Source organism: Sycon ciliatum, chromosome 12 (genome assembly GCF_964019385.1).
Source record: "Sycon ciliatum chromosome 12, ocSycCili1.1, whole genome shotgun sequence".
NCBI lineage: Eukaryota > Metazoa > Porifera > Calcarea > Leucosolenida > Sycettidae > Sycon > Sycon ciliatum.
The window spans coordinates 28,106,631-28,134,507 of NC_088654.1; the positions used below are offsets into that span (position 1 = coordinate 28,106,631).

Consider the following 27,877-nt stretch of genomic DNA (forward strand, 5'->3'; position numbering starts at 1 on the left):
TTGCTCAAACATGCACACACAAACACACACACACACACACACTCCTTCCTAAAAACTCCTTTCGTCTCCTACTGCGTGCGATAGATGGCTCCATTCGCGGGCTTGCAAGGCCTCGCGATGGGTCCAACAGCGGAAAACAGAGTCAGAGTGACGAGAACCGAAGTTCGTCCTGTAATCTGCTCTGTTGACTTTCCGCTGTGGACTTCTACTGGGAACTGTCCCAAGGACGACCCTGGATGCCCAGAGTCATCCCTGAGAACTGAAAGCTAACAAAAACTAATCAAACAATGAGAGCTACAAAATTCCTAACTGACTCCTGTAGACACACACACACACACACACACACACACACACACACACACACACACACACACACACACACACACACACACACCAGTGTACGTCTGCGGGCACACACACACATCAGCGCATGTAAGGTTGCTCACCAGTAAACGCCGGCGCGCGCGCACGCACTCCCCCCCCCCCCCCCACACACCATGTACCACACACACCATGTACCACACACACACACAAACACACACACACATCATTGCATTCACTGGCGCGTGCGCACACACGAATGCACACACCAGTGAACGCCCGTGCACGCATAAACACACCCGCGGACATGCACACACAGACCGACAAACGCACACACACACACACACACACACACACACACACACACACACACACACACACACACACACACACACACGAGTGCACTCTCACAAACACACCAGTGCACACACACACACACACACACACACACACACCAGTGCACTCTCACACACACACCAGTGCACTCTCACAAACACACCAGTGTACTCTCACAAACACACCAGTGCACTCTCACAAACACATCAGTGCACTCTCACAAACACACCAGTGCACTCTCACACACACACCAGTGCACTCTCACAAACACACCAGTGCACTCTCACAAACACACCAGTGCACTCTCACAAACACACCAGTGCACTCTCACAAACACACCAGTGCACTCTCACAAACACACCAGTGCACTCTCACAAACACACCAGTGCACTCTCACACACACACCAGTGCACTCTCACAAACACACCAGTGCACTCTCACAAACACACCAGTGCACTCTCACAAACACATCAGTGCACTCCCACAAACACACCAGTGCACTCTCACAAACACACCAGTGTACTCTCGCAAACACACCAGTGCACTCTCACAAACACACCAGTGCACTCTCACAAACACACCAGTGCACTCTCACAAACACACCAGTGCACTCTCACAAACACACCAGTGCACTCTCACAAACACACCAGTGCACTCTCACAAACACACCAGTGCACTCTCACAAACACACCAGTGCACTCTCACAAACACACCAGTGCACTCTCACAAACACACCAGTGCACTCTCACAAACACACCAGTGCACTCTCACATACACACCAGTGCACTCTCACAAACACACCGGTGCACTCTCACAAACACACCAGTGCACTCTCACAAACACACCAGTGCACTCTCACAAACACACCAGTGTACTCTCACAAACACACCAGTGCACTCTCACAAACACACCAGTGTACTCTCACAAACACACCAGTGCACTCTCACAAACACAGCAGTGCACTCTCACAAACACACCAGTGCACTCTCACAAACACACCAGTGTACTCTCACAAACACACCAGTGCACTCTCACAAACACACCAGTGCACTCTCACAAACACACCAGTGCACTCTCACAAACACACCAGTGCACTCTCACAAACACACCAGTGCACTCTCACAAACACACCAGGTCACTCTCACAAACACACCAGTGCACTCTCACAAACACACCAGTGCACTCTCACAAACACACCAGTGCACGCGTGCACCACTCACACATACATATGCAGGCAAACAATTACAATCGGTCCCAGCATACATCCTGAGGAACCAGGCCATTGTTATCAAAAGACATCTCCTATTTGCAACTCGAAATGTTTATACCAAGTGTCCATAAACAAGAGTAGGCAATTGTGATCTCTTTCCTATGGGCCAGATGCGCGGCGCGCTGCCTTCATTACATCATTCAGCTGCAGTCCGGGCACTGCAGAAAATCAAACACCCTGTCTCTGGGGAAAATCGCGGAAAAAATCCCAGAATTTGCGGTAGATATGGCATAATTTGCGGTGAACTTGCGGTAAATATGCGGTAAATATGCGGTGAATATTATTGATATGCGGCAAGTTTGCAGTTGATATGAGTCAATTTTCAGTGAGTATGTAGTGAAATCAATCAGGTATAAGTCTCTGGTATAAGCACTCGTCATATTGAGTACAAAGCCGTCACGATGAGACGTTGCTGACCCAATAGTGCACTGTGTGTACATGTACTGCAAGAAAAGAGTTCAAAAATGTGGAAAAATAGCGGAAAACGCGTAAAAAATTGCAAAAAACGCGGAAGCGAAGGCTATAGCTTGTGTGTTTCTGAACATTCAAGTGATGCTAACGCGGATCCCGCGAATATTATTATAAAACGCGGAAAAAACGCGGCCACGGAATCGCGATTTTCCCCGGGGACAGAACACCGCACTTTCCCTCTGGTTTGAAATGGACTTTTGTACGGAAGTGGAGTTTACACGCCAAAATTTAGAGATCGCGTAGGCACTGGAAGGAATGGAGCAAAAATGGATGGGCTCGTAGGAGAAATTGTGAGTTTGAGAGCATACTTTCAGAGCGTGATGAAGGCAAGTTACGTAATGAAGGCAGCGCGCCACGCACTGACCCATAACCACAGTTGCATACTCTTGTTAATGCACTCTTGCCTATATTGGAGAAACTAAAATCTCTTACCTGGCCAGCTATGTTGAGAAATGTCACTGACAAAAGACAGGCGCACCTGTCATCTTCGCAAGCTTGTGACATTTAGCAGTAACCCTTCATACAGCTGGCGACTGCATTTCACCTTCCTTTTGCCACCACCGCGACTCCTTGTGTCACAACCACTCGCTCACACAGCGCAAACTGTTCATGTCTTGTGCAGCGACTTTCGGAACTGGTCGCCGGGCAGCATGATGCACGAATTATTCTTCTGTCAGCTTGACAGCTTCCCCATGCTTCTGCCAAACTTTCTGGTCGGCCTTCACGAACAACACAGCCATCACGATTCAGTAGCCGTAAACTCTTCACGGTTATCAGCGCAGCACACCAGAAGGTCAAGGAAGGAGATTTGCTGCTTGGTATCGATCTATCTTACAAACTTAGAATAGTTACCGGATCGTTACAGGGTCGTTGATTTACGCCCAGAGTCATCAACTCTGCAATAGCCATACCTACTGTACTACGATATAAATGTAGAATCAGTGGTATAGGGCTTCTGCGTCAAGGAAGGCAAATTAGTTTCGTGATTTGTAGAAAAGGAAAAGACCATTGCATATTGAGTAATTAGGTTCGTGATTTGTAGAAAAGGAAAAGACCATTGCGTATTGAACTGAAATGGGAACAGCCACGATTAATTCCAAAGTTCAAAAAATCTGCGAAAGGTTTAGCGCGCTCTCGCTTGATTTTCACCGCTTGAAACGTGATTCGACCCCGCAATCCTTGTCATATCGAGCGCATGCGACTTATAGTCCAAAGATTATAACAAACCAGAGAGGTTTAGACTCGCTATGATGATGCTCTCGTCGTTCTCCTCTATCCCTATCTATGCACCACAACTGGCTCAGACAACCGACTCGCCATGATCAGCCATGATGATGCTCCTCTCAGTAACAGCCCTTGTAATTTGTTAATAGTCTCACAGTTTCTCCCGCACACTCGCTGATGTTAACCCTTCCTTTCTTTTCATTTTGCTGACTCGTACAGCTCTATCTTTTGTTTTTGGTGCGTGTTTTTGGCCGTGATGCCGAGACCTCAGGTCGGCAGAGCCATCAATGCCCCACCATCACTGCTGCGTCTCGGTGCAGCCCCTGCTCAATAGTTGTCACGTTCGTCCTAGTCTCAGTATCATTGTCTTTCTTTATTATTTTCGAGCTGGGAGTGTGAACATAGTAAAAAAAAAAAAAAAAAAAAAAAAAAATGCTAAACCCGCAATCTAAAGTCGACGGAAACAAAGCCTCGCAACACGCAAGTCTCCGGCTCCTAGAATACAGGCTACATGTATACAGCTACAGGACTGCCCACATTTTTCCAGGCTGCTCACACAGTTCTCAGTGAACCACTTCGACAGGCCGGGGGGGGGGGGGGTGGGGGCGGGGGGGGGGGGGGGGGGGGACGCAATTTCACTTTCTGGCACTTGTCTGGCTCGAGCGCTGCTTCGGTGAAAAAAAACTTCAAAAAAGAGTTGATCAGTAATTATGACTGTGATTTCTGCATGACTTTAATTATGGTAATTATTATGCAGATGATGAAGACACGATCGATACTCAGAATCCCTTGAGGACTGACGATGGCGGAGGATCACAAATTACCAGCGTCTCTCCTGAAGGCGCAGACACGATTGCGTGATGCAGTAAAGGATCGTGGTGTGCAGATCAGCGGGGGTTTAGGAACAGATAGGGAAATAGCTTTGGGCGAGCTCTTTGTCAATCTTACTCTGCTGACGAAGGATGAAGTAGAAACACTTTTCAAGAGCGAGTCGTTCTTTTCCTCCGAAACTGAGAGAGCACGCCAGCTAGATGCTATCAGAGCAGCTCAGGATGGAAAGTCCGCAAAGACACGTGGCATTGAACTTAGCGAGATCTTCTCTGACACGGGTAGCGATAGTGCAAAGGGCCAAACAGGCGCCAGCGGAGTAGTTGATTCCGAATGTGGACTTCTGTCTCGTGCAGCTAGCAACGTGTCCATTGGAGTGAATAAGAATAACGTGCTTGCGTTTGGCAGTGCGGGCAGTGGCAAATCTACAATCTTCCTTCTAATGCTGGAATACCTGTGGGCTATAGATTCGCTGTTGAAGGAGAAGATTGATCTTGTCTTGGCTGTTGAGTTACGACGTGCTGAGGTGCGATCTGCAACTAACCTGTGTGAGTTGCTGGCTGCTCGATTCGACAGGTTGGACATGGAACAAGATGAGCTGGAGGAGATAGCTCGCTACTTTCGCCGTCATCCGTCACGTCTCTGTGTTGTGCTTGACGGCATGGACGAATGCAGCCTGGAGAAATGTAGCCCGTACATGCAAGACATGCTGTTGAGGGAACGCAGTGTTGATATGCATGTGGTGGTCACATCTCGACCATGCGCCGATGCTTACAAGTTAAGCCAATGTGGAAAGTACCATCAACAACTGGAGGTTATCGGATTTTCACAAGAGAACGTGAAGACGTACGTGAGAAAAGTGGTGGGCGGAAAACAAGCGGAGGAGATGCTGGAGAAGCTGCATGCACAGCCGGACATGCTAGCATTGATGGGAACTCCATTATTTGCTGCTCTGGCATGTGAGCTGTACCACAGCGGACGTGGCTTGGCGAAATCGAGCACAGCGTTGTACGAGTCGCTACTTCTACGCGTCTTGGAGCGGAATGCAGGCAAATTGCACAAGTCGTTTGCCGAGACGGATGCACAGGAGATGGAGTTGCTGTACGAGGTCTCCCGCTTTGCACTTGCAATGTTGTCGGAGAAAAACGCTGTGTTCAGCGAGTCGGAAGTGAAAAGCGCCGGTCTAAGTGATGCCGCTCTTCAGCTTGGACTACTAATTGCTTACAAAGACGGCACCTCGACTGAGAACCGACAGTACCGCTTCGCTCACCTGTCCCTACAGGAGTTCATGTCGGCATGGTATCTGTCACGCGAAGTGCTGAAGGACGAGCATGACGCGGCATGGCTGGTGAAGAGAGTCGGTCATTACAGTGGTCACATGACAATGTTCTGGCGCTTCGTCATCACACTGTTACCGCGCAAACCCTCGTTCGTCGTCATAGAGCATCTCTGGCGGCTAATCTGTGAGGAGCGTACATCGTCAACATCGGACACTGCCGACTCTCGTCTTGTGGCTCACATTGTCAGCTACTCCCATCGCAAGACTGCACGTCCGGGTCTTGAAAGGATGCAGTCCATGCTTTGTGCAACGCTAACGTATGAGAAAATGAAAGAACTAGCCGACAAGCTGCTGGAGGAGACGTGCGGCGAGGGCAGCGGCTGCCAACGTGTCGAGAGCGCCTTGCCACGGGGGAGAGAGTTGACGGATGAACTATTTCTGTCCACTCTCATCGATGTGTGGAAGAAAGAGGCAGTGGATCCCAACACGGAAGTATTCCTCACTGCTGTGCGCAACGTCAATCCCGTAACGGCATTGCAATGCGAGCCTATGATGCGTCCACTCGCCAAGATGTCCAACCCGTCATCCACCGAGGACGCTACTGCTACTGCTATGCCTGCAGTTCGTCCAGCGGAGTCGACCGAGGAACGGCGCTATCTAGTTCATCTTCTGGTGGCTCATCATGAACACTGCCAGTATCAAGGTGCGTCCTGTGATGGTCATTGTTCATTCTTTTCACAAGTGTTTCACAAAGGCCTTTGGTTTTCGAGGGTACGGCTATCACTTTTTGATTGTGTATCTATTGGGCACTTTCTCAGCACACATTATTGCTTTGATAGCAGTACCATCAATATTTATGGTTCTCACTGTGGGAATGCTGGTCTGCGACGCGTTGCTGCTGGTCTGTCGCACTGCAAGGGTGTACGCACGCTAGATCTTCGCAGGAATGATTGTGATGATGGCAGTATACTGTCGTCCATCATTCAGTCTTTGTCAGGCAGTCTAGTGTATGTCAGTGTGTATAGTAATCCTGTAGATAGTGATGGTGTTGTATCAGTGTGTAAAGCATTGTCTACTTGTTCTAAGCTAAGTGTAGCCTATGTGTCCTACCCACTCACTTACCATGGTGATCGTGTAGGTGTTGTTGTCCCTCTGTCATGTGTTAGTGAAGTTGTTGAGTCATGCCCTAACCTGTGTAGGCTGTTTGCACGGGGGTGTGGTTTCCAGTATGATGATGATTGTTTGGAAAGGCTTGTGAGAGCTGTTCGGTCTCATGCTGTGTTGCGTACACTACGGGTTACACAGTCGGAGAATGCCAGACTGGTGTCCCGGCTTCAGCAGCTTGTCCTTGACCCTACCTGTACCCTGACCTCACTTTGGTGATGGTGATGACTGTGTTTGTAGTATGTGTACATTATGTGAGTGTGTAGATGATTAGTTTCCTGATTCGTCTCTTGAGCACAGACCAGCAGCAGCAGCAAAGCCTAGACCAGTTCTTTTTTTCTACCTATCTAATGTACATAGAGAAGACACTACTGTCGTCAAACTTGAATTTTCATTTTTCTATTGATTGAAATAATTTCCATGTCTATACCCCACTCTCGTAGTACAACCACTGTAGAGAATACATTGTATTTTTTCTTAGTACTTCGAAGTAGCTCTGCTTATAACAGTCTCTTTTCCCCGAGTGTGCGTTTTTTTCTTAAGTATTTTTGCTGTTCATGAACTTGTATCTGGCTGACTAATCACGGCCAAGTTGTAATATTATAATTTACAAATGTAATACCAACCCTAGGTCTAATCCGCTGATGATCAAATTAAATGTGCTGAGCCTGTCTTTTGACATTGTGTGATACTGGACTGTGTGCGCATGTGGGTGCACATGAGCGAGCTTTTCTGTTGGGTGCGGGTGGGGTGCGCGCGCATGTGTGTGTTTGTGTGTGTGTGTGTGTAGCAGCTAGTTCGGTTGGTGGGTACGCTTCTGCCAAATGGTGTTGGGTCTGTGACCAACAGGCTGGGCTGCTTGAAGGTGTAATGTTGTACCTGCCACCTTTATTGGTCCCAGGGTTCATATCATTTCTATTTGAAGAATGTTATAACAAGACAAACTGTCCGCTATGTTACACTCTGGTACTGAATCTCACTGTTGATAACAAACTGATATACTGTGAAGAACGAGGAATCTCTGTGAACCACGAAACTCTGAAAACGCAAGCAAAACTCTGAGCTGCGAAATAACAATTGCAAGCGGCGCAAGCAAACTCTAGACTGACTCTACCTCTCGTAGGTCTTACTCGACATCAGTAGGTCTAAGTAACTCTAACAAACAAACTCTACATCTAACAAATATAGCACGGAACATGTGAATATAAAGGAGCTGATTGCAAGCAGCGCCAGCCAAAGTGCAGGGATGCAAAGAGACACGGAGAGCAGGAAAGCGCTCCGAAGGAGACGCAAAGGAAACATGAGCGCTCGCAACAGACCCGGGTCACGAAGGAAGTGCAGTGCAGTGACAGGTACGGGAAAACAAATGCATTGATTGGTGAATGACTGAAAACTGACCCACCGTACTGGAGCCAGCGGCAAAGGGTATCAATGCACACTGGATTTAGTCATGCGGTCATCAGGTCATGCGTGACCATGGTGACATGATACTACACACGGTGTAAGGCTACAGATTCATGCAAGTACATAACCATGCTCTACTGCAGAGATGGAGTATTCCAGCACATATCCCCCTTCACTCAGGAGTGGCGGGTAAAATGCGCCAACGAGTGAGTACAACTACTATGCTAAGATACTAAGCAAAAAACTAAGAACATTGCTAACATGTTATTATGGTTATTATGAATTACACAGCACAGTTTGTCTGGTTAAACATCACTGTCTTACTGATCTGCATCCAGCAAGGGGACAAGGTGGTGAATAGATCGGCAATAGACTTTGCCGCCTACGGTGACGTCGACCACACGGACTATAATAATTATTTTGTCAGGACCAGGAAACATCGCCAGTCTCTGGTGCACCGGTGGCGGGCTAGGGGAAGGCGCACCATAGAGAGTTTTCGCACGGCGTGCAACGCGCTCACTTGACGCGTTCGAAGGTCACGTGCCACGTTCAGAAGCGAGGCAAACGCGCGTTGCCAACGTGGACTCATCACGTTGGCATGCCGGCATGCCGGCACTTGATGGCCCAGCACGTGCGATACGCAAAGTTCTAATGGTTCACCATATGGGCCATATCCCCCCCCCCCCCCACCATGTTCACCTGCTAGCGCTGCGAAAGCTCTTTTCAAGTACGCGTGCGTCACGCACGTGAATAGCCTCGCGTTCGGCCTTGTCCCGTTGCACGCCGTGCGAAAACTCTCTAATTACGGTAGCTAGCTGCTTACTCGGAGTCACCAGAATCTGGCTTCCGGCGAAAGAAGTACAGGTTCCTGCACGAGTATGAGGCCAGTACCGCGGAATCCAGCCCCCGCCGCGATAGCGGCAAGGGCTGGATGAGCAGCGGTACTGACCGAGTATGAGTGGCTGGAACGTGTTTCCCGTATGCACCCAATTACAAGCCAAGGAGATCACTCTGACTCTTTGACGTTGAGTTTACATGAACCATTCTGTGACTCGAGTCCTATGTATGAGGCTGTGACTCTGTGACAGGACAGGGCAGGACAGGTGTGAGCTGAGTGAGTGTGACTTCGACAACCGTACACGGACTACTGTACATGACTTTTGCATGTACTTTCAGACCACAGAAGCTTGTCATTGAAATGGTAGACTCATGAGTGGATTCTGTCCACTGCCCGTCGTCAAGTGACGACGGGCAGTGGATTCTGGCCACTGCCCGTCGTCCAGTGACGACGGGCAGTGGATTCCGTCCACTGCCCGTCGTCACTTGACGACGGGCAGTGGAACTAGTTCCATCACCATTCAGCACTAGACAGCAGGCAGGATCGCGCTTTCCAGCCCGCGTAATTTGATCTGTCATTGGTCGACTCCAAGGCGACAGTCATGTGACATACGGGAAGGCCCGTTTCTGACGGCTGGCGACTGTCGCTGTGAAGCATGGCGTGATGCTGCCGGTTGCATTTTTCGCACGGCTTTGCCTGGCAGGCTACGGCACGGTGACCTGATTCGAAGCATAGAGCGCAAGTATCTCTGTTGGCTCTTATGCAGTCCCACCGTTCATTGACATTCATCTTGATGAAGTCTGTGCAGACGTCTAGCCGGTGATCCTTGCCACACTGGGGCATGATGCCTCATGCTGCTTTGGCTCCTGCTGCTGCTGTTTCTGCTTGGGCAACTTTGGAGAGTCTGCTTTGGCTGCAAAGGTTCTGCTGCGGTGGAAAGGCTTCCCCACGGCTGGGCTGGATTTGCCATACGAGCTGCTATCTGTTGACCGCAGACGTTCCTCTGCACGGCGTGTTGTGTGTACCTTGGCGAGCAGCCATTCAGCCAAATGGTATATGTCACATGCTGTCTCATCATATTTGTCAAGGTACCGGATCAGCATGGGCTAAGGGAGCTTGTGTCTCACGATCAGGGATAACTCGCTACCTGGCTGAATTCCACACAGCTCCATGTTGACTAACTTTGTTCGGAGTTTCAGCGCAAACTTCGCGATACCTTCTGAGTCTTTGAGCCGCGGCCACTGCATGATTTCCTTTTCTTGCCCTCAAGTGTACGAGCATCCTCGCCGTACCATTGATCGAGCTCGCTCAGGATAGCGTGGTATGCTCCAGTCCAGGGCCGTCTAGGATTCCCTTGACAATGTCATACGCAGACCCACCCATCAGCGACTCTCTCAGCTGAGCCAGCTTGTAGCTCTCTGAAGTGAGTGCGTCTTCTTCCACAACATGCCTGAAGTGCTGCCTCCATCGGTCGTAGTCTCCAGGCTTTCCAGACAAATTCGGTATCTCCAGTGGCTTGACGTGGAAGAAGCTGGCAGCTCGAAATGCATGACCATACTGGCTCTGGTAGGTATGGCTGGGCGGCGCCTGCAGGAGCGGCTGGATCCAGTGTGAGTGCATGCGTCATTCGAGGCCTGGACTCCATTGGCTGTTTGCTTTTCAGCTTAGTGAACCTTGGCTCTACAGGCACTGACGTGTTAGCCACTGCAGGAGGTTGCCAAGACAATATGGACAGAGTAGATACAGTCACTGGTGCTGGTGCTGGTGTGGATGCAGTTCTGGTTGTCCTGGTAGCTGTGAGTCTGCTAGTACAGGTGAAATCCTGATAATTCGAATATGGCTTAATTAGAACACACTGCTTAAATAGAAGTTTCGTCCGGGACCGATTTTTGTCAATATGATTTCCACATAATAATTTCTGAAAATTAGAACCTCGAACTGGGTATGTCAGGTTAATTAGAAGTCCCACGGAATCCATTTACATAGAAAGTGTGTGGGATTTGTGCTGATAATTCGAATTTAGCAAAGCATAATTAGAAGTTCGTTGTATTTTCTGCAAACCAGTTTGGTTTGCATGCGCAGGCGTTCAGCGTCCACTAAATCTGTGTCTAAGGTGCATAGTGCAGCTCTGCGTGTCAATGCGAGCATTTTGACATACTTCTGAAGTAAATAATGTGTTCTGGGTACATGTTTGGATAATTAGAATGTCCGGATAATTAGAAGTTTTTCCCGGCATTTTGGTGTTGGAATTATCAGGATTCCACCTGTAGTACTCGTGCGTAATGCTGCTGCCTGTGTACTCACTGAGTCTGTTGCTGATACTGGTGCCTGTGTACTCACTGAGTCTGTTGCTGATACTGGTGCCTGTGTACTCACTCAGTCTGTTGCTGATACTGGTGCCTGTGTACTCACTCAGTCTGTAGCTGATACTGGTGCCTGTGCACTCACTCAGTCTGTTGCTGATACTGCTGCCTGTGTACTCACTGAGTCTGTTGCTGATACTGGTGCCAGTGCTGGCACACTCACTGGTACCGGCTGAGCCTCTGGCTGTGAACCGCTTTGCGCTAAACAAAGCATGTTTCCGGGATGGTCTCGCCCTGCGCTATGGCTGGGGTATTGACGGCCTCCCACCAACTTACAATACTTGGGTGTGTGGTAGAAACATGTCTGTCGACCATGCATTGACATGCCCTACAGGGGCTACCCAAGTCTGCGACACAATGAGCTTCGTGATGTGCTGGTGGAGGTGATGACTTCTGCCATCCCGGATGTTCAAACAGAGCCACCGCTTTTGCCGTTGGATGGTGAACAACTTCACGGCGCTACCGCTAATCGTGCTGCAGAGGCTCGATTGGATATCCGTGCAAGGGGCTTTTGGTCGCCACAGCAAGATGCATTCTTTGATGTGAGGGTTACTCACCCCTCGGCGTCTTTGCTGTCGGGACAGGAAGTCCTTGCACAGATTTCCCGGAATGAACATCAGAAGAAGCGGGCCTATCTTCAGCGTGTTGTTGATGTCGAGAGGGGGTCATTCACTTCGCTCGTATTTTCGACAAACGGCATATGTGGCACGGAGTGCTCTCGTGCATTGAAGAACATTGTTCAGCTGGTGGTTAACAAGCATAGTGACCAAGCATAGTGACCTCCAGTACGCTGTTGTGATGGCACAGCTACGCTGCAAAATTGCATTTGTTTTGCTGAGGTGGTCAATCACGTGCCTCCGTGGTTGCAGAGCGTCTTACTTGCGGAAGAGAATAGGCCTATCTTTTCTAGACCGATGTCGCCTTTTGTCCATGTATTAACGTGCCTTCGTTATTCATATGTTGGCCTATTTAATATTGGCATGCTCTGCGGATTTGTAGGCATGCTAGGCAATTTAAATATTATCCTGCAAAGTATTTTGTAGGTGCGTGAATACTACGTTATGTACTACAATTGGTACATGACATAATAATAGCCGTTTGGCATGGTACAATAACCTTTTTTCTTTTCTTTTTTATTATTAATGGCTTTCTCTTTTACCTCGAATGGTTTACAATCTGTATCACAATTATTTGTGGGTTCAGCAATAAAGGATGTGAGATAGACTCTGCATTGCAGCCGACCTTGATACTACCAAGATAGATAACGAGTTTCTTGATGGCCATGACACCTATCAGAACGCAAGGATCGTCTGCCGGCTCAGTATCTGCTGACTTCTTTACATACCGAGAAGTGAGGGTGCTGCGCAGGGCTTCTGAGACAATCAGCGCCGTTTTCGGGCTGTGGGGAAGGTCTACGTGAGCGGCGGCTGTACTCTTGCCACTCTGTATGGTGCGGGTGTGTACTACCGGTGCCTGTTTCTGTTCTGGGTTCAGAGTGTCTGGTGGCTGAGACGGTCTCAGATGTCTCTTCTGTACCTGCGTTCCCTTGATGCGCGGATGGGCTTGTGTACATTGGACTTCTCTGCATTGATGCAATAGGTGGATGATCTATATTCGGACCTGAATTTGCAGACTGTACACGTGTTGTGGTTGTGGGAACGGTTCCTGATGTTACAGTACTGTACGACTTCCTTCCCATATTGGGCTGGGGTACGGATGTGTGTGCAATGTGTTGTTGTCGAAGCTCTTTGATTTCTCGCTTGAGTTCCTGAACCTCTAGTTTCAACGACAATATTGTGTCATCTTTATCCTCTTTCATGGACACAAACTCCGCGGACATGGATGCGAAGGATACCGCAAGGCTATTAAGCTGGTCTTCTACAACAGACGTACCGTGTGTAGTGGCTGGCTGAGGCAGCACTCCCACGCCTTTTTCCCGGAGGTGCTTGACGAGTTCAGGCCGAGAGAGACTCGCTGCTTGGTCGACGGATTTCAGCTCACCAAGGTTGATCAGATCCTGATATCCAAACAGAGCTAGGTGTGTATTCTCATCGAGAGACATTGTGTTAGTCTATAGAATACAAAGTGGTTTGGGCCGAACTACCCAAAAGGTAGGGACGTACTGCAGAGGGTAATTCTCGGAGCACGAAAATTTGTTGCATCCGCCTCTAAAGTTGACTTTTAGAGCGAAATCCTATGTCAGAATGATTCTCTTGTGCTCCAGTCGGCATGACGGCAGATGGGAATACCCACATTATTGCAGCCCGTCGGTACTGAAAGCCGAAGCTCCTACTGGTTAGGAGTGTCTTTGTAAAGCTATTGAAATAATTCAATGTGCCATCAGGCATCATTCCCACACATGAAGAGAAATATAGTAAGTAAGCAATCCAGAGCGTTTTCTTGTGACCGTCTTCAGGTATCTTTCGCTCTACTTGGTCAGTTTAGAAACTAAAACAGCAAGTGACCAGTGTGCAGTCAGTGTACATGTAGGTAAACTGTCCAGGCAAGGAAACTACTACTGGTACTGCTACTACTACTAATAATAACACAGTTGCTCGTAAGAAAAGGTTTGCTCCCACACTTGCGCGTAATGGAACATCAATATTGTGAAATGTTCGGTCCGCTGCTGTCTCTTGATGAATCTTCCCGTTGTTCTAGTTCAGTATCATTAGTTGTAGATCATCGATCTGACTACTACTGGTACTAATGAAAACAAATCCCAAGTTACAGCTATATTGGGGGGGGGGGGCTTCTCATAATAACTACCAACCAGAACACAAGAAAGTATGGTGCAACAGCAGCAGCAAGGCCAGGTTGGGAAAGGAAATCGGGCCGTCCGTGTCGCCTGATAAAAAAATTCTGACACTGCGTCCACAGCAACATGGCCATGATATAACTGCAACGTGGTCATAAAGAGAGTAAACCAAAAAAGGAATCAGATCATGCCAATGCAGAGTACACACTGCTATAAAAAGAAGAATAACATTACGTCATTAGTGCACTATGCAGAACATACATGGTCAGTGGGGTTCACAAGTGTGAGTACAAATACACGACATCCAGTTGACACCAACACACCACATGTGCACAGGGCCACAGAACAGGGTTTGTGCTCGTACTGTCAGCCATGTATGAGTGTATTCTTCTGATATGCCATAATCCTATCTACAATGTAGTTGGTCAGACCAAATCGGGGATCCTGCTTCAAAATGATACAACACGTCCTACTATGAGGCTAACCGCTAACCCTTTTTCTATGTACTTCGAAGATCAAAGAGTAAGTGACCACCATACATGCACGTCGCAACAAGGAGAGGGTCCTTTAATACTATAATACTTCTAAGTGTGTAGAGATGTTCTGATACAAACATGTTAGAGGGTTGCGTACAACGACACAGATAGAAGCCATACTTGGAAAACGCCTCCCAGTTTTGAAAGGTTCAAGCCTTTTCCAGAGTTCGCTCATTGAATGCTTAGCAGCCACTATAAAAAAAGGTATGGATGTCTCAGTTCACAAGTTCTTACTGCCAATGCGACAAGCTTATTTTCAAGCAGAGATTAGCAGACAGTAACCAAATCTACAGTTGATACATTTTCAGGTACACGTTGTGTTTGTGCGGACCTCAGCAAGAAGCAGATATCACGTCATACAAAGGAAGAGCTGAGAACTTCTACATACATCTGAATAGTAAGTTGTGCGGATTGGGATTGTATTTTCGTTGCTTCAATTAGCATAGCGCTAATTGCAGAAAGGACAGAGTTCCGGCTCTTTAAGAACATTTTGAAAGTTTTCGCTTTCACTAGCACACAGGCAAAATCAAATGATTTTTGCAGCGAAGAGACCACTTGGGTTGAAGATGGTGTGTGTGAGGTTTTCCAGAAAATCAAATCAACAAGGACATTGGAGCATTATCGCATTCTTGTCTCCAAGGAAACTAGATTAGAGAAAGTATGCATTCAAACATTCATCTCCGGTCTTTATAAGTAACATAATCCACGTAGAGGCAACAATTTGAAATATAGCAATAAAAAAGATGAAATGCGCACTCCTAACGTTATTCTATATACACGTCAAGGCAACGTTTGTGGTTATTAGTAGGTGTTCCAAGAACGTTTTCTTGTGATCATCATCAGTTAAAATAACCTTACTGAATTGACACGTAGGATATAATATAGAGAGAAAGTGCAACATTTGACAAACATTTTCCTGTAGGAAAAAGGTTACATTTTCTCCCTAGATAATCTCTAATTTTTGCTTCATATCAATAGAGTGATGTTGTTCCAACTGACGACAATCACAAGAACGCTTTCAAGTGGAGCACATTACCACCAATTTTCCCTTGACATGTGTTAATAGAATATGACTTGGTGGGGTATTGAGATATCTCCGATTCTCTCCTCTTTCTCACTGTTTTCTCGCCAACTATCCTTCCCTGTAACGCAATGACATATTCCCTGCTTTGTCATTGAGCATTTCAGCGTGATCGTTTGGATTTACGGATTAAAATAAAATACCCTAACAAACAAACAAACTTATGCGCAGTTTTCTTCTGTATTAGCAGTTCAGTGTTTTATCAATATCTTCACAAACGTAATAAGCTGTTCTTGTGACCAGACGAGACCCCAGAACGCTTGCAGACACCAGCATGAACAGTCTATCAGCCACTTATCAGCCACTCGTCTTGCCTCGCGTAGACTTGCCTGATTACACGCAGATCTTATCGCGCAAGTATTAATGAAAAAAAGAGTAAATGTTCGTGTCCATTCCCGAGGGGAACTCACGACTGCCGCTAATACACGGTAAACCCTAGCGGCAGATGCAGCGCCTAACGGTGGGGGTGAGTGGATAAGTCTCACAACCACTGGCAAACCCCATTAGCCACATCCATGTACCCCATCCATGTACCCCTTGTGCCTGGCCACAAGTTCCCAGTTGACTGTGGGTAGCAACACTGCTGGAAAAACCGCTCCCATGCAGGACTTGAACCAGGTACCTCTCGTGTCTCAACCATGGTCTTACCAACCCACTGTGCCTGCCTGGTATTAATATAAAGACCAAATTAATGGAAAATTGGTCTTCAGTGTCACCATTTCTAAAATCTTCAAAATAATGATCTTACCATGTTGTTGTTGTTGTGTGTGTGTGTGTGTGTGTGTGTGTGTGTGTGTGTGTGTGTGTGTGTGTGTGTGTGTGTGTGTGTGTGTGTGTGTGTGAGTGCATGTGCATGTGTGTATATGTGTGTGTGTGTGTGCATGTATGTGTGTATATGTGTGTGTATGTGTGTGTGTATGTGTGTGTGTGTGTGTGTGTGTGTGTGTGTGTTACTGTAGGAAAGATGTTGCTGATTCACCATGGCTGGTCACTGCTACTCTCATTAGCCATCGTGTTGCCATGGTACTGTGTAGCCTTACCAGTGAAAGACGTCCATGGCTCCAGAACACGTGATGCCCAGGAGACAGTGGCCACGGCATTGAACGAGTCATCGGTTGAACACAGACGAGCCGAGCGCAGCATTGGTCGTGGTCCACTGGTACGTCAAAGTCCGCATGCCGAGCATCGTCAGAAAGGCAAATTGGCCTTTCTCCCACCACTGATCCATGACAACGTTATTGATGAAGTTCTCCAAACTCCCGTACATAGCAGCGGAGATGGGCCAGACGTACTCGACACACACGCAGTCTCCTGGTTTGAAAACGCGGATTCGTTTGGAGGATTTCTGGACATACAGTCAGACCTCGCATAACCGCACACATCCGTTTTCCACAAAAATATCCGGATAGGCGAGGGAACCGGATAATCGAACACACATACTGTATGTATGAATGGCATATGCTGTAAATCAGTAACCAACGATTTTCTTCCGGATGGCGAGGGATCCGGATAAAAGAGGACCGGATAAGCGAGGTCTGACTGTACCAGCTGTCACTGAAATCCACATTCCGCAGCCAAGTGAGCCAGAGCAGACCACGGCAGCAGCAGCAGCGGCTACTACAGAAGTAGCTACCACAGAAGCGGCTACCAAAACAGCGGCTAGCACAACAGCGGCTACTGCAAAAGCCGCTACTGCAGCGGCAACAACGACTACTCCTCCGGCCATGGATATGACTACCCCTCCGGCCATGGAGATCAAGGCACCAATGCATCACCAGATGGGCCAAAAAAAAGTGTCTAAATCTGAAAGTGGTCTGCCACTAGAATCCGAGTAAAATCGAACTGTACAGGTGGAGAGAGTACCTGTTGTGGAGTCGAATGGTAGTTGTTGGCCCGTCTAGATCGGGGAAGGAGCTCCGCGAGAGGCAATTTTAGTTCAGCTTCGTCGGTCACTTGAACTGCTCACCTTTCGTCTCGGGCCGATTCTGAGTTGCGTAGAGTACGCACATGACAACCAAATGCAGTCAAATTTGAAAACTCAAAGCGAGTGTCTGATCTGGTCGGCGACTTCACTTTGTTGTTGATCATATTCTTGGTCAAGAAGTTTACTCTCGCTCTTGTAGAAGTAAAGCACAGGGACTTCGTAAGCCCAGCCTAGATATCGTTTGGTCCTTCCACTACCCACTCGCAATGGCAGCCAACAAACTACCCGTCGTGTCGTGTAGTTTGACGCCGCTTCGCGAGTGATCTCAAATGTTTTCTTGATTGGAATTTCGTTGATACGATCGATACGAGGGACACCTTACCTATCATTCTGCAAAGGTAAGCTTGGACCCTTTCCCTGCTTCTCTCTCAGGCACACACACCTTCAATAGCACTCGATTAAATTAGAGTTAGAGAAGACTAGAAATGATATAAACGCATTGTAGTCACTACTCAATCGAAAATGAAATAAATAAATACTACAAGTACAACTGTAGTGAAGAAGACATGTCCAGTGCTGTGCAATTCATGGACAATATGCCCAGTTTAATATGTAAATTGGAATAAAATGTAGGATGATAGCGTCATCACTTTAGAAGCCAAGCTATGTACAAGCAGTTTATATACAATGTGTGAACAGGTTAGGTGTGTTGACAGCCATAGCCATAATTCACAAACACAATGGGTGGCTTGGACCAGGGGAGGACGGTGCAGTTGCCAGTGTCTACAGCGAGTCGTCAAACTCCTGATCTGGATCCTCATCAGAATCTGAGCTGGAGTCAGACTCTTCAAAGTCGTCAGCACCAGTACTTTCCTCGCTCTCACTGTTTTGGTCGCCTTCACATGCAGTTGTTCCCACATCTGCGGCACCGGAGCTGTCGTTCTGTTCGAGTACGGCCCCAAACGGATTGGCGCATGAGCAGCACGAGCAGATGTCCGTGCAAGCCAAGGACGCCTTCTTGCACGAACAGTGCTGACTTACGCAGTGCCTTGTCTTGCACCCACAGCTCACCAGTTTTAGTATGTCAGCAGGAGCGACGCGCTGCAGCATCCAGGAGATGGAAAGCGTGCCGTCAGTCTCCGACTGCCAGCCATGGCCCACTGGACTCGGTACTTCTGGCATCGCAGTGGTGGCGCTCCGCCAAATGTGGGCCTGGTAGTTAGCCCTGGCCACATGTTGATGGAGAGCGTCGCGTGAGGGCGGTAGTTTGTGCGGAGCACAGGATGTGGCCGCACAGAACTTTTGGTAGCGCAGGCTGTTGATGTCTTGCTGGCCAGGATTGCCATACAAGGCACACGCAAACCACTCACATTCAGAAAGCAGCTGGTCATCCGATGTAGCATTGACACCCAGTGTCGCCAGTGCCTCTGCCATTCGCGTGCTTGACAGGAGCAGCTTCAGCGGAGCAGTCTTTCCCTTCCCAGAAAAGGAACTGACACTGTCACACCCAGTAAGAGCATGCAGTCCAACAATTGCAGACGAAACCAGGGGGCCCAGCTTCTGTGACAGCTGGGTAAGGTCGATGAACCGCCTCCGTTGCTGCGTGCCAGTCTGGAATATGAGCCGACCGGGAATGCTGCTAGCGGAGCCAATGGCAATCACGGCTACATCCGTGTCTGGCGACCGAATGACAACATCTGGGAATCCTTGCTGCACAGCATCAGCGGCATGAAGGATCAGCCGGGTGTCTGCTTCCTCATGATTGCTGGTCAACCTGTGAACATGATCAAAATTGTAAAAAGAGCAAAATGATTTCCCGGGCATTCAGAGAACGATAACATGGCTCTGCCAGATTATGTGATTTTCATCACTGAATTCAATCCATCAGCAATATCCTACTTGTACTTGTGGGACCAATATGCAGCAAATGTTTTATACCACTTGCTTGACAATAGTCAAAGTCGCAATAAACATGACATTGTACTGTTTGTCTTTTATAATACTAACCTGGACACCTGGTGCCGTGAAAGTGTCGATTTCCCTTCTTCTTCTTGCAACACGTAGCACTGCTGTCCACGGTTATGAATACACTGCGACTGACACCCAATGTTGCCTTGAGCTCCGGTGTAGAACTCCAATGGTCAGCGAAGAACTGGATTAGGCCGGCCTTATTCGCTCCGCTTGCCATGAACCGCTTCCACTGAGTAGGAATAGCCTGGTCTGGACGTTGTACTGCCACTCGCAGGGGCTCAGTTGAGGCCGTTCGCTTTGAGCGCTCGCACGACTTAATCGACGCAGTGTGGTATTGATCTGCTACGAAGTCAACTCGTGCTGGAGGTGTAGCTGGAAGGTAGGAGACTAGCTGCTTGAAGACTTGTTCGCTGAGCTGTCCGAATGTCGGTGGCGCAGATGTGTAGCTCTGCAGTAATGCCATCGCGTCGACCATAACGGCAGGACCACGCGGAACTGACTCCAGTGGGTCAACTTTCTTCTCAAGAGCAAGCAGCAGCTTACTCTTTGGAGTCTTCACAAGGGATCCGTCTGCGTTGGCCAGGGCCCATGGGACTGGTCCAAGCTCATGCTGGAAGAGTTCCTTCAAGTCGAATGACCTTGATTGAGCCATAACTAGTAGCCGGCCGAATAAGCTCCTATCTGCCACGATCGCTGTTGTCTTGGAAGACTTCTTTGCTGCAGATTTGGTTTCCGAGAACGTCTTCAGGTTCAGCCGTGATATCGGTGTGAAGAAATCAACTGCCTGTAGGAAGAAACAAGTCACGCATGCACACACACACAAATGGGTTGACAACTTAGAACGTAGTGCATGGATTACGGAGTACAGAACGGAATTATAACATCCCCTACAGCGTCACTTTTGATTTCAATGTGTTTGGTAACAAAGTATGTCACCAAAACATGCATCCTATCATATATCCACACGTCAAGACTTTTAACATGGTGTGCTGCAAAATCATAACCGTCTTACCTGACTCTCCAAGCGGTCTGCTACGAACTTGCTCATTGCACTCTTTCCCTGCGTGTGACTGGATAGGAGATCGGAGGTTGCTTGAGCAGAACAGACTTTCCCACTGGAGAGGCTGATCAAATCTTCACCAAGGAACGGATGGCTGAACTCTGCCAACCGCTTTTCGAGCTTCCCATAGTCGCTTTGATCCCGTTTCATTCTGCTGTCTGTGTTGTCCTTGTGTGGCCTTGCTGTGCCATCATAGTCCTCCGCTTTGACGAGGTCGTTACATGCACTTGCAACAGCCGCTCGCTCGTGAGCTGTGAGCACCCAGCGGTGAACAGTTCCTTTATAGGACAATTATACAGAAAAGGGAAGGAGAAATACATCATCATGTACATGTAATCCACAACTGTTCAGGATCACATTAGAGTCGAATCATTTCCTATTCGTGATGCAGGTGGGCAGCACTGTGTTTGCATAGTGTACATTGGTTGCTTACTGTTTGATCTTGCATGTGGGATCATCAGGAAGTATCTCCCCATCAGTGTACATGTATGTTCTATTGGATAATTTGAAGTTTGGTCAGTTGTTACGAATTTTTGCCCTTACCTGGGTTGCGGCTGAAGCCAATGAGTCCTCCATGTGACTTGCTTTGCCGGTTGATGGTCTGTTCAATGCACTGATCAACAGCCACCTTCGAGAAGCTGTTCGTAGACCTTGCAACAGAGAAGCAACCTCCTGATAGGGCTTTGTGGGCAGGAGGGTTGGTAGCAGGCAGTTGACGCATTTGTTGCCAATACAGCGACAGGTACCTGTGAAGCACAATGTAATGAGAACTCAATTTAGGAGAACTGAATGATTCGTATTTGAAGCAAAATGTTTTAATTGCGTCGGTCACACAGCTGATAACTTAATGAAGGGCCCAAGCATCTCACCTGGAGTAGTTCTGTCGATCGTATGCAAAGAACCATGGCAACATGTTCTCTATGCATGCCAGATGTAGCGACCAGTTCCCTGTCCGCGTAGCTCGGATGAATTGAAGCAGCAGGCCAACCATGTCGAGGTATGTTAGCCAAAACTGGGCCATGGGTGATGCTGGGCTGGTGCGTTGCAGCTGAACATGCTTTCGGTACCCTTGCTCAAGTTTCTGGTAGCTGGATGAACTGGTTACTGACTCAGCACCATCAAATATACCAGATGTGCGCAATGCTGACAAAGTTCCTTCAAGATCGCTTGACACCGTGTCTCCTCCACCTTCAATACATGAACACACATGCACATGTACATAGGTCAGAAAATTAGAACACAAAGTGCTACATGCAGACCACTGGAGTGAGAACAACAGGCACCATTTCTCAAACTACTTCACTTCGTCTAGTGTGCACAGATGGAATGCAATAAAGAAAGTTTGCAGCACAACTCCTATGTTTCTGTCCCCTCACCTTCAATGCTGTCCTCGTACAGCTTCCAGTTCACTCCCAGCAGACACTCAAAGGCAAGCTTATGGAGGCGAACACCGCGGTTGTAATGCTTGCCGGCCATCACCTGCTTGCACGCATTGCTGCCAACTACGCCTGACTCGACGAGGAGGTCTTCCAAGCCAGCACTGCCAAACCTCTTCCCAAGAACAGCAAGGAAGGCACACGACGTATGGAATGCACCCATGCGGAGGACTACATCCTTCAGCTCAGCATTTTTCCAGCAAACTTCCACAGCTTTGGCATAAACTGCTTGGTCGGCGGTGATGATACAATGTGGCTGATTCAGCTTCTTCGATGTGCGGAGGGACCGGACAACAAGCTCATAAACTGTGCTCATGGCTGTAGGCGATGCTGGGATGATCGGCAGGTAACCGACTGTTGTTGGTGTCCCTGGCGCGGTTGACTGGTTCAGTTCAGCATTGAAGCCGGACCATGCGGGTACCAGTTGTGACTCGTCATCAGGTCTACCAAACTTCGGTGATACCGTCTGGTCTGCGCGCAACAAGAACCAAATCAGGTCAATCGATGCCACAGTGAGAAATGGGTCAATCGAGCCTTGTGCATCAGGAACTGGATGGGCCATTGGAGGAGGTCTTGGTCTCGCACCGCAGTTGTATTCTAGGCTCGGAACTGCAGGTGGGGCAACACTTCGCGGTCGGCGTTGGTTACCTGGCTCGGCACGGCTCGTACTTTCTGGTGGACACGGATCGTCCTGGACGGGCAGCGAGTGCTGGAGCACAATGCCGTTGGTGCAGTGTGTCGTCCCTTGGCCACTCAGAGTTTCCTCGTTGAGGTCGTTATTGTCCCAGCAGAAATGAACATCACCTCCATGCTGGGAAATGCCACGGGGTACTACAACACTGCTGGCTGCGGAACTTCCTGCTACTTCGAGAGAATACCCGGTTTCTACTTCTCGCAGCTTTGAATACGATATGCCATGGCCGAACTGGTTGAGAAGATCCACCATGTGCTTGCTCCTCGTGTGGTGGTGGACAGTAAGCGCCAAAGCTACGTGCTTTGGTGTCAGAATAGATCCACGAGTTGCAGCATACACAATATCCTCAGCAATTGCCAAAATCTTGCAATGGATGTCGGCAGGGACATGGACACGGGAGTCCGTCAGGTCACCAATGTCACACTTCTCAGGGCCGACAATGGTCATGGCAAGCACATTGTAGAGGATGTCTGGCACTGGCGCATTCTCATTTACGATATCACTGGCATGTGGCATGGTGGGTATTGTGGGCTGCTGATCACGGATGGCGTTGTTCAGAGCCATGGCTGTGTGGAAGGCATGTACCTTGCAGCTGCTATCAATAGCTGGAGGTGCATCTTCATCCGCCATATCATCTCCAGCATATTCGTCGGCGCACTGCTGGGCTGCCTCAGCCTTGGCTACTGCTGCACCAACTACTTGTAGCAGTTGTGATTCTGTCAAGGAGCTGCTTACAACGCTCTCGGGTGACAATGGACCAGGACGGACGAAGTTGATGCGTTTTCCAAAATGCTCCAACAGGCGCTTCTTCAGCAGCCATCGTCGGTATTGACTTGCAGCTCCGAGCTCTGCCAGCTTGGCGCTGTACTTGGACGTCAGGCTGTCCATACGCATCGCTCGTATTTCTGTCTCACTGAACAGCTCCTTCTCCATGCATACAGCCAGCCACTCAAAGGCTCTATCGTACACATTGTCGTCTGCAACTGCCGTCGTCTTCTTTGCCTCCAGTGCTGCCACCGTGCTAGAATGAGTGTAGTTACGGTAGCAGCAGAAATGGTAGCATATGTCCGATGCTACACAATCGGGACTGCCCTCCTGGAGGGTAAGTAAAATCCGCTGGCCTGCTTCATCTCCACGTGCATTTGCCGCACGGATCAAGCTTTCGCCAGCACGGAATTCTGAACAGAGGGTAAGCGGTTCAGCTTTCCGGTTCTTTTTTTTTGTTTTTTGTTGACATATTATACACAGAGTGATGTCGATGGTTGTCACTTTGCTTCGTGTCATAACACGCTTCTTGGGAGGTTCATCCTCACAGGCATCTGCGTCACCCACCTCCTCTGCGTCAACATTGCTGGCAAGGCCACCACTCTCCTCTCCCTCAAAACGACTCAGAGTCTTCTTGTGGGTGTAGGCTGCATAGCAGCGCCTATGGTACCAGCCACGCGGGGTGCTCTCATCCGTGCTACACTGCTCCTGGCAGAGAAAGGCCCATGTGCCGTCCTGGCGAATTTTGGCAGCAGATACCACTCGAGACCAGCTGGTGTTCGTGAAATTTACTTTCTCCTCCTTTTCGCTTCCTTCGATCTTCACACAGTGGCACAAACATGAGCCCCACGAAATTTCCGAAACCTGAGTACTGGCTGAAGCCACTAAATGCCCAACACTACCTGGACTTTGTGCACAGGAGGCACAATTCTCGTCTTCCTCCATGCTTACTCGCGTGGGATTGAAATTGAAAGACCTCGTGCTTCCTCAAATAAGTTCCCCGGCCAGCGTCGTCATTTTCTACGGCGTCGTCATTTCCTAAATTTTTCAAATGTTTGTCGTGGGTGCGCAATGTGTGCATGCTCAAGCCATGCGCGTACGGACGCACGGCGAAAATAAATTTGCGACCTCCTTGAGAACGCTTGAGAAGGCTTGCGAAATCGTCGACGAAAACCCTCTCGCCGCTCGTCTCCTTCCCCGATTCAGAAGGGCCAACAAACAAAATTGACCTTCTATAACCATCACCTATCAGCTCTGAAAGCGGCAAATACTCGGAGTGAAGTGGCAGACCCAATTTTATTTTTGAGCTTCGGATCCTGTACTACAAGCAGCGTCTTGTCGCAGAGAGCTGGCTTCCGTCAGTGTGGAAGGTGACGGTTGTCGCAAGGCCGTGTCTATTGGTGTCTGTAAGGGAACGTGCATTGAAATGGAACTGTACCTGTAACTATCACACCTAACTGTGCATGTGTGTCGACCTTCATGCAATATCTTGTTCTCTTGTCATGATGCATTTAACACTGTTGTTCCAGCTAGTTCCGCTAGTGTTGTCCGTGCTAGCGCTTTGTTCTCCTGGCGCCCGCGGCCCGATCATGTATCAAGGCAGCGCAGTGCATGCATGCAGTGATTGTGGTGTCGCGCGTGTGGAGCTGGTGCGTGACACGTGCTGGTCATTTTGATACTCCGCCATATTTTCTCCTTTGGACTTGGTCCTTCGTTTGGGACCGGGTCTTCCGTCTTCTTTCTTCTTTGCACTCGACTTTAGTCTTAGTTTTGTTGCTCTCCCAAAATACAATGTGAACCATTACTCTCTGGCTCTCTGGCTTGTCGCGTGTGTCCGTCGGAGGGAGTGATTAGTTTACAGCATGCATACACTGAGAACCAAGAGACGACATCCGTATGTGCTGTATTCCTGCCAGTCCTGCGAGCCCACAACCACCAAGATAATCGAGGTGGCCATGAACGATCGCTATTGTCAGTCTCAACGTGGCAGGCTGGTGACGGAGAGAGGAGATCGAAACAAAACTTTCAATAGTATTTATGTACCCAGTGCACTGAGCTGTTCATGCCGTCCGTATTCCCTATAGATGTATTTATCTTTCACTTACTACCTCAGGGATATGCACACGTCATGTACATGTATCACTTACAATCACCAAATTTCCCAAATAGACGACAAGCCAGTAGTTCACGACTGACGAATTGTCCGCAATTGCCATCATCACTGCCGGTATCATTATTGCACTGGCCCGGTATTTAGTTTTGACAACAAAACATGGCGGAACTTCCATGCTATTTCCTGCAATCCTAGTATTCTTTGACATCCTACTATCCTTATTCTTTATCCCACAAGTTATCATTATTTGTGGATATCACATTTTTACAAGCAGTGATTCGATGATTATGACGTCATTGACCATGGTACCGTATACTATCTTACGTCATCGTGTTGATCATCTTGAGTAGTAAAATTATGAATTCACATTTCCATAGAAAAAGGATTCTGTTCTACTGAAGCCTGCTCGGTTACAATGGTTACCCGTTGTGATGGCTCGTCCGTACTAGTCAACTACGTCATGTAACAGTGATGGATATCTCAGGATGGATATCTCAGGAAACACATGTACATATATTATGATTGCTGCTGTCTGATGATCGGTTAAAACCGTGAAACTCAGAGTTACAGAAGAAACGCTTTTGATCCCTCTCAAGTGTGTGTATGATTGTATTCGATCTGCGGACAGAACTGTTTCGTCCGTTGTTGTCTCGTCAGCAGAGTCATACAGAGAAACTCATGCCCAACCTGATAGCAGTGAAACACTCATTATAATTTCCAAAGCCAGACCAGGCCCGACGTGCGTGCTCGTACATGTCATGTACCTTGCCAGGCCTACGAGTGTGTAAGGATATCCTTGCTAATAAGTTTCTATGCCTAGCTAGCAATACAATCATGTACTAGTACTTACAAGACGAAGTAACAATAATAATATTATTATAGTTTCCTCGGGGATAAGAGTGCGATAAACTACTGAAGTACCAGTATGAAAAAGTACATACGTCATACTCTTGAATAACATTTTCTTGAAACGGTTTGACTGGTATACGGTTTCAAGCCTTCTCGTGACGTCAGGTGAACTACATGCAAAAACAAGCGCTGAGGACCGTTGGCCATTCACAACGTTGTTCAGCACCTCCATGAGCGACACTGACTCACGCTGCTATGTTCACGAGGTGTTTGTCGCGCAGGAAACTGAGCGTCTCTGTAGGTTTGTATCCCTGGTGATGTTTGTGCCTGGAGAGCACTATACAAGTGGTGCTCTTCAGGCACAATCTTCCTCAGCCTACTCAAACTCAACTGATGAGGGGTGAATTCCCCGAAACACTGTGTATTGAGCCGGGAGTAGTGCTTTCTTGCAGGTTTGCCGAGTAGACGGTTCGATGGACTTCTTGCGTGCTCTGGATGGCAGTCGTGAGTCAGTGAAGTGAGAATTCAAGTCGGCAGGAAACCCCCGAGTTCCCATGTAGTGAGCAACACACAATTCCTCTTCTTCCTTGTGCTGTGTCTATTACCTCCCTACTAAGTATGTGCAAGTACGTCATGGCGGAATTGGTACGTTTCCTGTAACAATGATTCAGCACCATCGCGGCTCTCATCAAGATAATACAGTCGTCCCTGTACCATATTCTAGGTAAATCTTGAGAACTATCATTACTTATAGTCGAGAAACCGTTTAGCCTAAAACTTGGTTCATTGCCTCTTCATCTGAGTTTACTATAATAATAATAACGAGAGAGCTTGGAAGCTCAGGGCCCTACGCTATGCTTTTTTGCCTAGCTCATCGTACATGTTATAAGAACTCATGGAAATGTTTTTTTTTCCGTTGATTGGCCACATCATTGTATTGCAAAAACGTTTCAATCAGTTTGAATATTATGAGTTAGGCAAAAGTATTTGCAGAATTTATTGCAGATTGTCATTTCTTTAATATCATCTACTTTTGGTTTACTCCTTCTTCTCTTTTTATCTCCTTATATTGTAAATCAACAAATTTTGGCCGATGAGAAACTTTGGCCGATGAGAAACGAAACTTTTCGCCGTCATTAAACTTTGGCCGATTGGAGTTTTCATAAAGAAATCGATCGGTACTTTTGCTCTCACA

General features: G+C 48.1%; 2 protein-coding genes and 1 long non-coding RNA gene across 4 annotated transcripts in view; 1 reads left to right on the forward strand and 2 right to left on the reverse strand.

Moving 5' to 3' along the window:
- Window positions 1–3,406, reverse strand: part of LOC135828559 (uncharacterized) — a 6,242-nt gene extending 2,836 nt beyond the window's left edge. For both annotated transcript variants that reach the window (XR_010555707.1, XR_010555708.1), the window contains exon 1: window positions 2,831–3,406. This is a non-coding gene — a long non-coding RNA (uncharacterized LOC135828559). The remainder of the gene's footprint in view (window positions 1–2,830) is intronic.
- A 1,018-nt stretch (window positions 3,407–4,424) lies between these two features.
- Window positions 4,425–6,961, forward strand: LOC135828112 (NACHT, LRR and PYD domains-containing protein 3-like). The gene is made up of 2 exons (XM_065340544.1): window positions 4,425–6,432; window positions 6,957–6,961. Exons 1-2 carry the CDS (start codon window positions 4,425–4,427, stop codon window positions 6,959–6,961), a joined length of 2,013 nt encoding a protein of 670 aa, XP_065196616.1.
- An 11,375-nt stretch (window positions 6,962–18,336) lies between these two features.
- On the reverse strand, window positions 18,337–24,665 carry LOC135828113 (uncharacterized). The gene is made up of 6 exons (XM_065340545.1): window positions 22,202–24,665; window positions 21,695–22,013; window positions 21,369–21,571; window positions 20,778–21,103; window positions 19,802–20,549; window positions 18,337–19,568 (listed from the first exon to the last, which is right to left on the reverse strand). Exons 1-6 carry the CDS (start codon window positions 24,663–24,665, stop codon window positions 19,564–19,566), a joined length of 4,065 nt encoding a protein of 1,354 aa, XP_065196617.1. The 3' UTR covers window positions 18,337–19,563.
- Window positions 24,666–27,877: the final 3,212 nt, after the last annotated feature.